This window comes from Podarcis raffonei, chromosome 11, assembly GCF_027172205.1.
Source record: "Podarcis raffonei isolate rPodRaf1 chromosome 11, rPodRaf1.pri, whole genome shotgun sequence".
Classification (NCBI taxonomy): domain Eukaryota; kingdom Metazoa; phylum Chordata; class Lepidosauria; order Squamata; family Lacertidae; genus Podarcis; species Podarcis raffonei.
In genome coordinates, this window is record NC_070612.1 from 23,433,075 (window position 1) to 23,449,450 (window position 16,376).

Below are 16,376 nucleotides of genomic sequence, written 5' to 3' on the forward strand. Positions count from 1 at the left end.
AATCCTTACTTTGGTGTCACCTGTTGAAGAACAACCTTGTTTTACTTTCTTAAAAGTATATATTAATGGAAGCATGTTGAAATGGGTATTTATGAATTATGAAAACTGCTCCTAATTTTGACCATGCTGTTTTCAGAAATATCATTGATAAAGATCTTACATGATTGGTTCTCTGCCTGTTGTAAAAATAAAACAAAAACATAGAGCTATACATACAGAATTCATGTGATAAAGACATTGTTTTTTGTTTTTTACTTTTTATAGCCGCACAAGCCAACTTTCAGTTTCAACACTCCTTGAGATGTGCAAGGGCCAAGCTGGAGAACTGGCAGTTGGTAGAGAAATACTTAACTCTGGTAAAACTTCATTGTATACTTATTTGTATAGTAACATCAGTATACCTAGTGCTTTACAGAGTATCATAAGGGGGGGAAATGCTTGCCTTTTCCTTTACTCAGTGGGCTTCTTGGGGCAATAGTAACTATGGATGAATGTGAGCAAACACTGTCACACATACTTTATACAGTTGTTCATAAGGGCTGAAAGATTAACCAAAGACTTCCTACCGTAGATAAGGAGCTTTGAGATGAAATTTGAAGTGGCAGAGGAGAAAATCTAAAAAAATCTAATAATAACAACATATGATCAGTTGTTCTAAAGAAAACTAAATTCCAGCATGGTGGAGTCCAATACTTAATTAAGTTGGAAATTTAAAAATAATCTTATGTACTAGCAGTCGCCAGACCACCATTAATTAAGCCCATTTGATTGTGAAGCTTATTTCTCCCCACCACCAAAGGGTTCATCAAATGAACACAAGATCTTTTTATTTTGTTGCTGCATCTTCATGGTTTTGTGAGCGTCCCACTCAAATCATCTTGATGGCCATTGATCTGCATAAAGTACCTACTGTGTACTAGGCCATACACTAAAAGCAATAACAAACCCCACTTCACATGTTTGCATTCTAAATTAAGAGCAAAACCAAAAGAGATGAGAAAAGAGGAGGTGTAAAGTTGTAAATAAAATAAAATAGGTACAACAGGGAAATTAAAATAAAAGAGAGAGTAAGTGAAGATAAATTGAAGATCAAAGTGGGAAAGCAAGGGAATTTTGGGGGGATGGTGGAGAGATTAAGCCAGCTCAGTTTCTAAAGGAAGAATTCCTACACATTGTTCATTAGAAGAGAGGGTATAAGCATTAACTTATATTAGAGAGGTGTAACAAATAAATTGATCTTGGGTGAAAAGTACAGTAGAAAAATAAGGAACTAGAAGACCGTAAAATGATTAATGATTTTGAATCTAATACAAAGAATGGCTAATCATTGGAGAGAATGAAATAGTAGTGTGATGTTGCTAAAATGTTGGTTGAAATACAGTAGACAAGCAGGCAAATTCAGAGCAGAAGAGGTTTAAAATTGAGAAACTGGAAGACCAAGGATAAAGACATCACAGTAAATGTGTTGGATTGCGGACCTAGGGTTATATGTAAGTTATACTTTGAATAGACCCATTTAAAGGAATGGACCCAAGTTCATCATTACTAAACTTCATTTAATAGAAGTAAACTTCAATATTTCATTACTAAAATATTGATTCTGTGGCACCTGAATTGGCAGAATTTGGGAGCTACTTGAACATGGTGGTGAATGCAAAATAGTACTTTCCAGTCTTCAATGAATGCATATAGACAGAACTGTGAATATGCTCGTAATGATTTTTGTAACCTTTAAAACATTCATGTGACGTGAGCTTGTGCTGTGAACTTCAAACAGATGGGATGGAAATGTGAATGAAGGACAAGGCTTTCCAATGTCATTTATTTTGGGAACTTTGCTTACAGCATTAGAAAAAGGGGGGAACTGGTTCTTCTAATATGAATTCACTTTAGTGGCAAGCAAAAGCAATCAGCACTGGTGAAATTCATGAGTAGTCTGAAAAATTGTAACAGGTTGTAACACCCCCCAAAAGTGACTTGGCTGAAAAGGGGAAGAGCTTCACATAACTTCACATAAAATAATATATTTTGGTGATATATCTTTAATTCTTTTTAATTCTTTTTCTTTTGTAGGGTCCATTGGCATTGGTGGTATTGATTTTGTCTTAAATTGCATCCTTGGAACACAGCCTGAACCAAACAATTGGCAAGCACTGCTTGGGCGCCTTTGTCTTATCGATAGACTGCTGTTGGAGTTTCCTGGTGAATTTTATCCCCACATTGTCAGTGGGGATATTTTACAGGCAGACACTGTCGTAGACAGGTACTACATTAGAAAATATTGAGTTTAGAAAATATTTTTTTTTACATAAAAAACACTTTTTGTTAACTATACCACAGTTGACTTGCTGCTTTAAATGCTTGGTACGCTTTATTTTTCTGCTGCAGAGACATTAACGCTGCTTTGTGTTTACTTTTAGGTACAAAAAGCTGCTGTCACTGTTGAACTTTGCTCTGCAGTCAATTGACAACTCCCACTCAATGGTTGGCAAATTGTCACGGAGGGTATTTTTAAGTGCTGCCAGAATGGTTGCAAGAGTACCGCACGTGTTTATTAAACTCTTAGAAATGTTGAGTATGACGAGCTCAACACATTACACAAGGATGCGCCGGCGGTTGATGGCTATAGCAGATGAAATGGAAATTGCAGAAGCCATCCAGTTAGGTATGGAAGAGATGCATTCCGGCGAATGCAGGCACGAATTTGCACAGCCACCAGTTCCTGATAACTCTCCAGAGTCCACAGAGAGCAATACTCCAAATAACACGATTCAGTTATCAGGGAAAAGTGGGAAAGGTGTGGGTGACAAAAAACCAAGTGCCAGTCCTGAGGACATTTCCGACATGGTGGCTGGTATGTCTCTGGGACTTTCTGTTTCTTCAGGAACAATGGAGCAACCAAAACCAGCCGTTCAAACAAAAGGCAGACCCCACGGTCAGTGCTTGAACTCTTCTCTCTCATCCTGTCATTCCCAATCCGTATTCCCAACTTTGTCATCCCCCACTACGCCATCCGTACCCGCAGGCGCTGATGTTTCTAAACTCAGACCTCAGGGATTTGTTCCCTGCAAAATGCCCTCTGCTTCTCCTCAAACGCAACGGAAGCTTTCTCTCCAGATTCAAAGAAACTGTGCTGAACATAAAGAATCAGAAAAACTGTCTCCTGTCTTTACACAGGCCCGGCCTTTGCCATTCAGTCATATACACCGGCCAAAGCCATCTCGACCTACTCCATGTGAAATGAACAAGCAGGGGGAAGCCTCCAAAAACAGCATGACGCTTAATTTAAATGATATATCACAGTGTGATAGCAATAGTAGTAGCAATAATAGTGCAATCATACCAAGTGAAGAGACTGTTTTCACCCCTGTGGAAGAAAAACGTAGCCAGCTGGATATTAATACAGAACTCAATTCCAGTATGGAGGACTTACTTGAGGCTTCGATGCCAGCGAGTGATGGAACAGTCACGTTCAAGTCTGAAGTGGCGGTTCTGTCTCCTGAGCGCGCGGAAAACGACAACACATACAAAGATGATGTGAACCATAATCAGAAATGCAAGGAAAAGATGGAAGCTGAAGAAGAGGAAGCTTTAGCTATTGCCATGGCAATGTCAGCATCTCAGGATGCCCTTCCAGTAGTTCCTCAATTGCAGGTTGAAAATGGTGAAGATATCATAATCATTCAGCAGGATGTGAGTACACTGGCTTTTGTATTTTCTTAGTCTACGTGTATTTACCATTGTACAATGCATTTCTTGTGTTTGATTTGGAAAACCAAAGGAAAAACAGTTTTGCCCTTTAAGACCCAGTGGGTTGCTTCCAAACCATGTCATTCATCCGATGGGGGAGGGAAGTCATTTTCAGCCATTGCCTGCTGAACCTGCCCCAGAAGCTGGGGGCCCTCTCAACCAGATCTATGGGGCTGTTGGGGGGGTAGGTGGCTGAAAATGACTTCCTTTCCCATTCCACTGACAAAAGCTTTGCCATCAGCTGAGCAACACTTTTGAAATGAAACCATAATGGTGATGCATACCAAACACCACAATTGTTGAAGAAATAAAAAACAAACATACATATAATAGCAATTCTAAACTGTACAGAGATCATCTACTTGCTACAAGTAGATGATCTCTGTACAGTTTAGAATACATAGTTTGCAATTTTATTCATTATCTGTTACTGGGAGAGTATTGTTTCTTCAGTGGTTCTCTAGAGGTTTCTTAGACTATCCTACCCCCTCCATTTGTTTTCGTGTGCTACATTTTTTGTCTTTGCAGTAAGAAATATCTCATGGTGATATTTCCAAATGTAAGACTTTATTAAGCAAGTAGTTCGAAAGTGAAACATTAGGACTGGTTAGTTTTTAGAATTTGAACAAAACCCTATATACAGGTACTGAATTTGTGCACCCCATGGTTCTGAAGAAACTTTTATATAATCATTGTGTTTTGAAATTATTAGGATGTGTGTCTTTTTTAAAAATTATCCTTTTCTTGGATAACATTGGGTGTTAACGGGTTCACTGACAGCTATTTGTTTAATTTGCAGACACCAGAGACGCTGCCTGGGCATACCAAAGCAAAGCACCATTACAGGGAAGATATAGAATGGCTTAAAGGTCAACAAATTGGCCTTGGTGCCTTTTCTTCATGTTATCAAGCTCAGGATGTTGGAACTGGGACGTTAATGGCGGTGAAACAGGTAAATGTTCCTCTGTTGTGATGTGAAAGTTTTGTCAGCATTAACCTAATATTCGGAAAAGAAAATCAAGGTAGTGTAGAGGTCTAGAAAGATTTGTCCTCAGTTATGTTAGTTCTTAAAATTTTGACACTGGTTTCTTTTACACAAATTCTGCCCAACCTAATGCTTTAAGATAGGAAAGGACTTGGACTATTGGAGGAAGTGATAATGAAAACTGCTTTTATTCTAGGCAGCTCCACACACTAAATCCCCCCCCCTCTCCTTTGCATGGGAAGAATCTTTAGGAAGGTGGGAAACATACATGTTCAGCAAGAGTGTTTATCTTTCTTACTGCACTTCCCGTGTCATAGTTTATACATTTCTCCAAAATCCATTTTTCTCCACGTGTGAAGTGGCTGCCTGTGGTTGCTTAAAGGAAAGAAAAAAGCATGAGAACAGAAACAGAAGTTTTATATAGTGGGTAGAATCAGTTAGCCCAGGGGTGTCAAACTCAAATTCATCGGGGGGCCGCATCAGCAGTTTGGTCACCCTCAAAGGGCCGGTTGTTCAGGCAGCCGTTGGATCTGTCACATCACAGGATGGCATGCGCTCAATATAAAAACAAGTGGAGGTTTCCTGTGTAGAATGGCTGGCGCCGCTAGAGAGCAGACGTTCTCTGGCTTGTAGGCTGCCGCGCATGCGCTGAAGAGGCAGCTTTCTTGTGTCAAAAAAAAAAAAGTGAGAATAAAAGGTGAAGGCTGGCGGCCGGTGGCGGCTACACGGGCCACATGACGAGGTCTGGCGGGCCGGATTCGGCCCGCGGGCCTTGTGTTTGACACCCGTGCGTTAGCCTGTCCTATGTTGAACCTCTTTCTTGAAGGTGGTCAACATTGTGTGCAGCTTCAGGTACAACAATGTCAATACGATTCTCCATTGTTGAAGCAAAATTTGACCTGGCTTTGCGTGATGCAGGTGACATATGTCAGGAATACATCATCTGAGCAGGAAGAGGTGGTAGAAGCTCTGCGGGAAGAGATACGAATGATGGGTCATCTAAATCACCCTAATATAATTCGAATGATGGGTGCTACGTGTGAGAAGAGCAATTACAATCTCTTTATAGAATGGATGGCAGGTAAGTGCGCCCCCAAACTGCATTCATTTCTCTCCACCTGCCTCTAGATTTGTAAGCCTGCCCCTTTTGCCATCTCTCTAAATTGAAATTAACTTTACCCAAATTGTAGGATGTAAATGATACAATACTATGTTTCGTGTACGTGCCACTCTTTCTGATAAAGGAAACTCTAAACTACTAGGATCCCAAAAGTAAATTCAGAAAGTTGAGCTTAAAACTATTTCACTTGTCCGCATTGGTATACCCAATTTTGAAACTATTTTAATGGCAGTAAAATCCAGATTGTTTTCATGAGCAGTGTACTAGTGACTAAAATGTTAACTCTCATCTTCCAGGGGGATCTGTTGCTCATTTGTTAAGTAAATATGGAGCCTTCAAAGATTCTGTCATTGCAAACTACACAGAACAGTTGCTTCGTGGCCTTGCTTACCTTCATGAGAATCAGATAATTCACAGAGATGTCAAAGGTAAGAATAGTGCTTTTATAGTTATTATAACCTGTAATTGTTTGTTTATTAAATTTGTATACCACTCTGCAGTTCACAGCATAAAAATGTATAATTCATAATAATAATCCAGAGTAATAATTTATTTCTTATACCCTGCCCATCTGACTGGGTTGCCCCAGCCACTCTGAGCAGCTTCCAACAAAATATAAAGAAACAAAAAACAGAAACGGAAACAAAATAAACCAATACCTCACTAACAACAAGGAAATAGGATGTTACTCAGCCAATGGAGAGGAACATTTTCACCTGATGCCTAAAGGCATATAATGAAGGCATCAGGCAAGCCTCCCTGGGGAGAGCATTCCACAAACAGGGAACCACCACATAAAAGACCTGTTCTTGTGTTGCCACCCTCCTGACCTCTCATGGGAGAGGCACATGAAGAACGATGATCTGGGTTGATGGCATCAAAAGCCACTGAGCAGTTGAGGAGAATTAAGGAGGACACATTTTCCCTGTCCTGACAGAGGTCATCATACAGGGTGACCAAAGCAGTTTCTGTGCCCAAATGGGCCTAAACCCTGATTGAAATGGAAAACTCATCTAGAAAAGCAGTTTCCTCCAAGAGCACCTGAAGACAGAAGGATACCATGGCTGATAGTAACAAAAGCCACTGAGAGGCTAAGGAGAATTAACAAGGACACATTCATTCTGTCTCTCTCCTGACAGAAGTCATCATGCAGGGTGACCAAAGCAGTTTCTGTGCCAAAGTGGGTGTAAACCCCAATAGAAATGGAAAACTGATCTAGAAAATCAGTTTCCTTCAAGAGCGCAAAGAATTCTGTTAGCTTTGGATTTTGCACTTCTCCAGATTTTGTGATGCAGTTCTAAACTCTCAAAAGACATACCTTAATTATTAAAAAGCACTTTTAAAGATACAGTATTGTAAGATATATAAATTTCTGTGCAGATTTTTCTGTTAAAAATCCAGAGATTAATGCAACAACAAGATAGAATAGATTTATGATTGAACACATGTAATGCTAACGTGTCTAGTTGGGGGAATGGGTACATGAAGGGTTTTATTTTTAAAAAATTGTATTTGGGGGTTGCTGTCCTCCTTTAGGTTCTTCAAGCATAAGATTTGTCTTTATATTCTTTGTGTTCTGAAAACATTAAACATCAGTAGAAGAAATGGTGGTGGTGGTGGTGATATAGTCTACTCAGTGGCTTTTGTTCTCACTTATGTTTAAACTGTTTGCAAGCAGGATAAAAATGTATTTTGGCAAACACCCAACCCCACACCCAAAAGTAACTTGCTACAGCAGTATTGCAAGGCCTTCTGTTGATAAGTATTGCTCCTGTTTCTCTTCCAATAGAAATAAACAGTGTTTGGTTTACAGGGGCAGAAATCTTTCAGGTGTTTTTTCAATATTTGGTGGGAGAAAGTCACTTTTGGAGAAAGGCTGCAGTTTTTGGTTATATGGCATTGTCTAATTTTGAATGGAGGCTATTTGTGTACACTGAAGGAAAATACCCAAATCTTTGGTATTCTGATTGATAGTAAATTTTGTTTCTACCATATGTGTGCACCCAAGCCTGTCTGTCTCCCTCACAGAGACCCACCCACAGCAGCAACTAAATTAATTTCTTATTATGTTCACAGGTGCCAACTTGTTAATTGACAGCACAGGCCATAGGTTAAGAATTGCGGATTTTGGAGCTGCAGCTAGGTTGGCATCTAAAGGAACTGGCGCTGGAGAGTTTCAAGGACAGTTGTTGGGGACCATTGCATTTATGGCACCCGAGGTAAGAATTCAGTGGGGCAACTTTGGGAAAAGATTAACTGCTTGATTATTATCTTAAGACAGAAGAGGGGAACCTGTGGCCCTCCCAAATGTTGAACTCGCTGCTCTGGCTGGCATGTTCAATACTCCGCATCACTGGCCTATGTGCTTGCTCAGCTGCAATACCTAAAGAGGCATCCTGTGCAATGCAGACAAGAGAAAGCAGTGTAGTTTTGCCCTACTTGCCTTTTGAAAGATTATACACTCCCTTGTTCCACTACTTGGATTGGCAAACATGTGACTATAACAACAACTATGGTTATTCGAATCAAGCCAACTTGATAAAGGTTGCCTGCACCAAACCATGCCATGCTATCTCTGTGTCTGCCACCACCTTATTTTGAACCTCTTGAGTAGGACAGGATCTCTGAAGTAGTGAGTTTAAACTAAGAAAAGAGTTTGCTGCCAGCAGCAACCCCAGAAACACTCCAGCCCACATCCCCTTTTCCCTCCCCCTTGAACAAGAATGTAGCAAATTTGAGCCAATGGTCTGAAACATGGAAAATTGCTCCCTGGGTCTGTATCTAATTACTGCTCTTAGTTATTGCTCTTTGTCACTGTATCTAGTTATATTTCTGCTTGGATGGTGCGCAGAACAGGTTAGATTAGGTTCGATTACTGCAATACATGGGGCTGCCTCTGAAGATGGTTTGGAAACTTTGCTGGTGCAGAATTCAGCGGCCAGGTTGCTCACCAGGGCAAGGCGATTTAAGTATATAGCACCAATCATGACCCAGCTGCACTGGCTGCCAATTAGTTCCCAAGCCCAAATCAAAGTGCTGGTTTTGACCTATAAAGCCTTAAACGGCTCAGGACTGCAATATCTCAAGGACCACCTCTTCCCATATCAACTGACCCAGACCCTGTGATCGAGGGTTGGCAACACGAGAATGAGCCTTTTCTGTGGTGGCTCCATGCTTGTAGAATGCTCTTCTCAGGGCCTGGTGCCTTTGTTAGATATCTTCAGGCACCAGGCAAAAACATTCCTCTTCTCCCAGACCTTTGACCAGGCATAGGCAAACTCGGCCCTCCAGATGTTTTGGGACTACAGTTCCCATCATCCCTGACCACTGGTCCTGTTAGCTAGGGATGATGGGAGTTGTAGTCCCAAAACATCTGGAGGGCCGAGTTTGCCTATGCCTGCCTTTGACTAATTAAAAAAATTATAGCCTTTTAAACTGTGTGTGTGCGATTGTGTTTTTTTGCAGCTGCTGTTTTTGTATGTATTTTGTTTTTATATTGTAAACCTCCCTTTGCTCCTTGGATGAAGAGCAGTATAGAAATCAAATAAATAAGTTGTCAGTCCTGCCATAATCCCACACAGAGGTGTCTGCTGAAACTATCATTTTATTAACCATGGAAGGTTCTTAAAATACTCTCTATACGGCTGCTAGAAGATTTATAGAAATTAAACTTGTCTTTCTTCTTCTTCAGGTGTTAAGAGGCCAGCAGTATGGTAGGAGCTGTGATGTGTGGAGCATTGGTTGTGCCATTATAGAAATGGCTTGTGCTAAACCCCCCTGGAACGCAGAGAAACATTCCAATCATCTTGCTTTGATATTTAAGGTAAGGCAATAAGTAAGAGAATTATCTACAAAGCCTGTAGGTGGGAGCAATTCCACTGGGAACTTATACCATACAGACAACACTGAAACAAATTTAGAGCTGCCAAAAAATGCTTGTTTAAGTTCTTTTAAAAGGACAATGTATTCTATTTTGAAAATATCCTAGTCTGAAAAGTACCCACAGTTCTCTAATATGTGCATCTTATGAAATTTGCCCTAATTAAGAATATCATATAAGTACAGTATATTCATTAGAATGGTCCTGCCAAAGGAATGTATTGAGGGCACATTTTTGAGGATCTGTTTTTCATAGGTTTAGGACTGGGTTTTATTACCGTACTTAGAGTTGCAAATAAGGGATCAGAAATAGACAGTGATTGGGACTTCAGTAAGAACTTACTAAAAACTCTGTTGTGCATGATCTACCCAGTGATCCTATTGCTGTCATCCATATCTGAATAGTACCATACCCTGTTCAATAGCAACTTCAGTCTTTGGAAAGACCATTCATTGGATGAAGGATGTACATGGATGAAGAAGCTGGATAGACTGGAAACAGTGTTATAGAAATTAAAGAAGAAAATTTAGAGATTTGAGTAGTCTTCAGGGGCAGTGAATATTGGCAGAACTCTTAAATGTAAGCTAGGTGAACTACAGAGGCGAATCTTCTTTATGCTAGTTGTTTACATCAGTTGGTTTAGTGTTACTGTACAACTATACCAATTTGAAAAGGCAAATGCCCTGATTGAACAAGACAACTCTTTTTTTCTAGGAATCCTGCAGATCAGATATTGTAACAAATTCTGGGCTAAGCTGCACACTTTTTTATTTTATTTTTTGCTTCTTCTGCCGCCATTATGTTTTGATATTGTGTCTGTATGAAATAAGATAGTAAGCAGTTACACACACACACACACACATATTTGGGGGAATAACTCCAACCCTAAAGTTCTATGGGTGGGAAATACAAAATGTGCAAAAGATAAAGACAAATACATGTTAAGCAGTGCTAACCAGACTGCATGCAATGTAAGCAAGATGTCCTCCAGTTCAGTTCAGAGTCTTGCAGAGGTTTTGCTCTAGTCTGCATCCAGGGGTATCCTACGAGAAGGAATCCTGAACATAACCTGTGTTTGCTCTTCTGATTGTAGATTGCCAGTGCAACCACAGCTCCATCAATCCCACCGCATCTCTCTCCAGGCTTAAGGGATGTGGCGCTTCGGTGTTTGGAGCTTCAACCTCAGGACAGACCCCCAGCAAGGGAGTTGCTGAAACACCCTGTCTTCCGCACTACGTGGTAGTTTGTTATGTAAAAGTGGGGATACACTGAACATGATGCTACTGAATATAGAACAGTGCTGGTCTTCCTGTGCAGTTTTGCATGACAGTATGTATTAACTGTTCTGCTGGCCTTAACTATACATTTTTGAGGACTTGAGGTCAGTAGAGGACCTGTACTTAAGTATGTGACTGACAAATCGAGATCTTTACCTAAGCTCAGTATGCAACATTTCACAGACTGCAGAAATATGTAAACTGTGCCTTTCTCAAAGATCTGGCTCTTCGTGAACAAAAAAGCAATTCCTCTTTTAAATCTGCATGATTATTTAGTGGAAGAAGTGGTTTTTAATTTTTTTATTATTTTGGAGCACTTTTTCAGCAATACTAGCAGCTGAGGGGCTCAGGAGCCATTTAAAAACTGCAATCCCATTTCCATTTCACACCATGCAAACATCAGCAGTTATGGGCTCTACAACCCAATTTAGGTTGTTTTCGTTACTCATCATTAAGAAGGTACAGTGTCTGTGCATTATATTTTCCATGTTCTTTAAGTGGAGGAAAAAAACAGTTGATAGTTTTGAATCCACATTTTGCCTTCCTAAAAGTCACTGACCATGGCAATTTGGGTTCAATGTGCATTTACTGCTAGCCTTGTAACTTCCCCTTGGAAGTTACAGTTCTGTGCTTTCATTTTATCCTTCAGGGAATAAGTGATTTTTTAAAAAAACACACGCCCATAGTAGCTAGAACTTGGTTCAAGCTAAATATTGCTGGATAACCTGTTATAAAAGACTGTGATACAGATTGGTTTGAAATCTGGAATAAAATACTGCCATTGAGTCAGTATTTTAAGTGGGAAGCTTTGGGAGGGGGAAATGCACAATTACTTTCGATAACAGAATTTGTAACCAAGGGTCAAATGAACTGTTTTGGAGCCTTTCTTTCATGTAATAATTCTCATGGTAAAGCTGTGTAGAAAAGTTTTATGTCAAGCCTGCCACTACCCAGCTTCCATTCTAAGTCAACCTTTGATGGGAGCCAAATATTAAAATCCAGTCTTACTCTCAATTTACCACTGTGTTCATGTCCACCATTGTTGGATTTGCCTGCTGTTTTCCTTCTACCATGCATCATCTGTTTACAGTTGCAATTGATAAATATGTAATTTGGCAATATTTTAAAAAGGAAAAGAAAATCACTTAAGCTCTTTTTAAAAAAAAAAATTAAGAGTTTTTCAGGAAAAAAATGTGCTTGGACTTGAAAAATATAACCCACAAGTATAATGTGAGAAAATTCTTCAACCAGAGTGCAAAACTACTTTTTAGTAAAGATTTTTAATTGTTTCATGGTGGTTTTTAAGGGCAGGCTTTTAGATTTTGATGAATGGATTACTGAAGGAAAATGGCAGCTATTCTTTTGCTTTTGGTCAGTCTTTTTGAAATAAAATACTGGTTGTGTTTATAATCAGTTTGTTTTAATAACTGTTCAAGTTTTAACTCTTCAGAAGCCAGTTGAATTATTGACCAGAAATTGGTTATGCTCAAAGACTCAGGACAAACTAAATAAGCTATAATACTGTACATTATTGACAATGTACGACTCGCTGATTGGAAACAAAACAAGTGAGGTTTACAGCAGTGATCATGCTAGCGTTAAATAAAAGCAATGTCATTAAATGTGGATGTGCATTTTTCTTAAAACATTACCTTCCTTTGCTTTTTGAAGATTGACAGGCTTTGAAGAGTTAAAAAAAATCGAAATGTGAAGTTTGGTAGCTCTGTATTTGTATTTGACTTCTGTTTCTTGACAGTTTAGAATTTACTCTGATCAGATTGTTTCCAAGTCTCTTCTGTGCAAGCTTTAAAGGATGCGCTCTTGCCAATTCATGTACTGGAAGATCAGTTGTCAGATTAATGCAGTTTCTGACAAAATTGTCAATTGTATAAACTGATGAACCTCAGCTAATCAGTATTACCTTTCTAGATCACCATGTCTACCACATATCAAATTCAGACTGCCTCTAGGTGTCTAAAAGCATTGTCTGAGTTTGTTTGCATTTCCCTCAGCTTGCTGGTAATTGTGGGGTTTTTTTAATGCAGATGTGATGTAATCTTATTTTATTTGGATCAAAGCTGGACTGAAAATTGTATTGTGTAATTATTTTTGTGTTCTTAATGTTATTTGGTACCTAAGTTGTAAATAACGTCTACTGCTGTTTATTCCAGTTTCTACTACCTCAGGTGTCCTATAGATTTTCTTCTACCAAAGTTCACTTTCACATTGAAATTATATTTGCTATGTGACTGATTTCCTAAGACTTCCAGGGCTTAAGGGCTAACTTCTATTAGCACCTTACTGTGCAAGTAAATTTTAAAGATCTCTAGGTTAAGAAAATTTGGCTTCATTATATCCTTTGTTATTTTAAATATATCAAGATATTTTAATTAAAGTTTTTACCCCTTTGAACCAATTTTATAGTATAATTTGTACCTATTTTGGTGGTTTTGTCTTTATAGTAAATAAAAGATTTTGGACAAAAGCTGCCCTCCTTTATGGTAATGAACTGCGTTTAACAAATACATTGGCATTTATATTCACATGTATTTTCCTTACCGTATAGTCAGCAATCAAACACAAGGTTTTAGAGCCAGCTTTTCGCAGCTGTTTATATAGTTTGAAAAATGCCTGTAAATAAGTCTTTTAATCCCTTTCTACTCTATTTCTTGGCAGCATGAACACTTCACAATAGGCAAGCTCAAGGGAGCTATCTTGCTCAGTTCTGATTCTCCTTCATTATACTCATTGTCTGTGTAAACCTTAAGGGCACAATTTACTAAGCATAATTTTTATAATATCTCTTGTTCATTGAATTAGGGTTCCACAACAGCTATTTGTACCCACAGTCACTGTTATGCTGCCAGATTAAACATTCTGGGACACAGAATTGGGATCTGGTGAATTGTTATACAATAGAACTACTAGAACATTGCTTACAGCTGCTTAACAATCTATTTAAAATGCTTTTAAAAGACTCACTAGGCAGACTTCAGAAGAGAGCATAAACCAGTTGAGAGCTAGATCCTCCACTAGACAGAGTGGCATGCTATCTCTTTTTGCCACTCAACACACAGTAGTGGGTTCCTAGGGAATACCCAGCACATAGGATCATGAATAGTGCACTGAGGACTGCAGAGTGTTCTTTTGAATTCATGGAGGGTGATGTGGCAAAACCTGATGGGCACTCCCATCCTATGAAATATAACATCATTTATACATAATACATCATTGTGTGTATTGGAACAAAGTTTTTCTTGTAATGAGTACTTAAAAACAAGATTAAACAATCCATTGAAAAGGCTTGTTGAAAAAAGATGGCCCAACAAGCATCAACAACAGTGTTCACCTGATAAGCAAAGAGAGGATTTCAAATGGTAGGTGCTGCTACAATAAAAACCTGATTTGTACAAGGTATGGAATGGACCTCCTAGTGAGATGGTGTCTGCAGGTCCTATCCTGCAGAGTGCAGTGACTGGATGGGTATATAAGGTATGAGATTCTTTTAGGTGTCCTGGTCCCAATCTGTATAGGGCTATGTAAACCAGTACAAACACTTAGAACTGGTACCTAATTGGCAGCCAAGGTTAATTCTTTCAACAGCAGCATAATATGGTGGTATTCTGCCCCAGGGAGCTGTTGAAACAACTGCAGTTTGCACTAGCTACAGCTGCTGGGTCAACCTCACAGAGGGCATTGCAGTAATCCATTCTAGCAGTTACCAGCACATGGAGAACAGTGGCCAAGCCATCCTGGTCCAGAAACACACAGCTGTCTTATCAGCCTACAGACCTTTAGGAGGTGTATGATCCTGTCCAAAGCAGGAATAATCCAGACTTTGGGACTGCTCACTCACAGCACTTCTCCCTTGCCATAATTTGGACTCAGGTTTTATGGTCCAAATCAGAGCTGCACAGCACCTCCTCATTCAGATGTTACAGAAAAAGAGCTGGGTATTACCAGAATACTGACAGCTTCCCCCAAATCTAATGACTGCTCCGAAAGGCTTCTTGTGGATGACAAGAGAGTACTTTCCAGCATGTGCACACACACCAGGGACAACTGGCAGGAGACTGAAAAAGAAAACTGAAACCAAACCTGGAGATAGGGCCAGAACCACTGTAAAACTGTGTCCCCAATACCCATCTCAGTAGGCTGAGATGGCATCTGAAGCTGGTTAATGGCATCTGAAGCTCCTTAGATATCAATTAAAATATAACAAGGTTACACCCCACCTGCAACGTCACATCACTGCCCATCTTTCAGCAGCCACATAAGGGGGAGTGGTGCAGGGGTTGACGAGTTGGATCAGGACCTGGGAGATCCTGCTGGCTGGGGCTGAAGCTGGAATCCAAAAACGGGGGGCACAAGATCCCCCATCCGTGGTATATCATAGCTGTCAACTTTCAGATTTGAAAATAAGGGATCAGCAGCCTCGAAAATAAGGGACCAGCAGCCTCACCTGTCCCGGGGACGGTCTACGGGATATCTAACAATCCAGGATAGCAGCGGGAAGCAGCGCTGGAATAAGGGAATTTCCGCAAAAAAAAAGGGAAGGTGGACAGCTATGTGGTATATACATGCTGTTCCCGCGTGGCTTTTAAAACTTCCCCAAAAACCCACTGCGCTGGCTGCAAGGTGCACATTTGCTTCAGAATAACAAGTCCAGTGGGTCTTACTCTCCCAAGTAACTTACTCTCCCAAGGGTGCTGCCCCAATCTGCGACCAATAGGAAAAGGGGAGCCCTTCTGAACTGTCCTGAAATCCCTACCTTGGAAGCTAATGGAATAAGGCGCATTAGGAGGCTGACTGAGCGCCTAAAGCGGAAGTAAACTCCGTCTCCCTAAAACGTCCCCCTGCGAAACTGCGCCCGGGGTAAATTTGGTTCCACCGGCAGGTTTCTCTCCGCGGATTCAAAACTCTCTTCGATGAGTGTTGTCTGAATGGTTGATTGTTTGCTGCTGCTTCCATGTCCGCGCTTAATAAGGTTTTCAGCGGCTGCTTGCGCAGCTCTTACAGGCAAACTCCTCCTGACGCCCGAATTTACTTTGGCCCATCCGTTGCAACGAACAAACGAAGCAAGCGCATGCCAGAGAGTCCGGTGGGGTTATAATCAGCTCGCAGGTGCGCTGCGAGGCGGGTCAGGAGACACGCGTGTGAAGGCAGACTCCTTGGAGTTATACTTTCGCCTGCGGACGACGATTGGAGGGAGCTGCGCCGCTTGACCTCGGGGAGGAGGAGCTGCAGCGGCGGCGGCGGCGGCGGCGGCCGGGCCTCGCCTATCCGCCGACCTTCCTGCGGCCGGGCAAGAAACCGAGCCCGGCTCTTCCCCGGGGAAAGGGGACCCCCCCGCGCGCGCGCCGC

General features: G+C 40.6%; 1 protein-coding gene across 2 annotated transcripts in view; it reads left to right on the plus strand.

Annotated features, from left to right (window-relative positions):
- The window catches only part of MAP3K1 (mitogen-activated protein kinase kinase kinase 1), a 61,227-nt gene extending 47,803 nt beyond the window's left edge, over positions 1 to 13,424 (plus strand). For both annotated transcript variants that reach the window (XM_053408568.1, XM_053408567.1), the window contains exons 12-20: positions 265 to 356; positions 2,074 to 2,263; positions 2,421 to 3,693; positions 4,550 to 4,702; positions 5,654 to 5,816; positions 6,152 to 6,283; positions 7,932 to 8,074; positions 9,547 to 9,678; positions 10,829 to 13,424. In XM_053408568.1, coding sequence (XP_053264543.1) covers positions 265 to 356; positions 2,074 to 2,263; positions 2,421 to 3,693; positions 4,550 to 4,702; positions 5,654 to 5,816; positions 6,152 to 6,283; positions 7,932 to 8,074; positions 9,547 to 9,678; positions 10,829 to 10,978 — 2,428 coding nt within the window. In that variant the 3' untranslated portion in view covers positions 10,979 to 13,424. The remainder of the gene's footprint in view (positions 1 to 264; positions 357 to 2,073; positions 2,264 to 2,420; positions 3,694 to 4,549; positions 4,703 to 5,653; positions 5,817 to 6,151; positions 6,284 to 7,931; positions 8,075 to 9,546; positions 9,679 to 10,828) is intronic.
- The last annotated feature ends 2,952 nt before the right edge of the window (positions 13,425 to 16,376 follow it).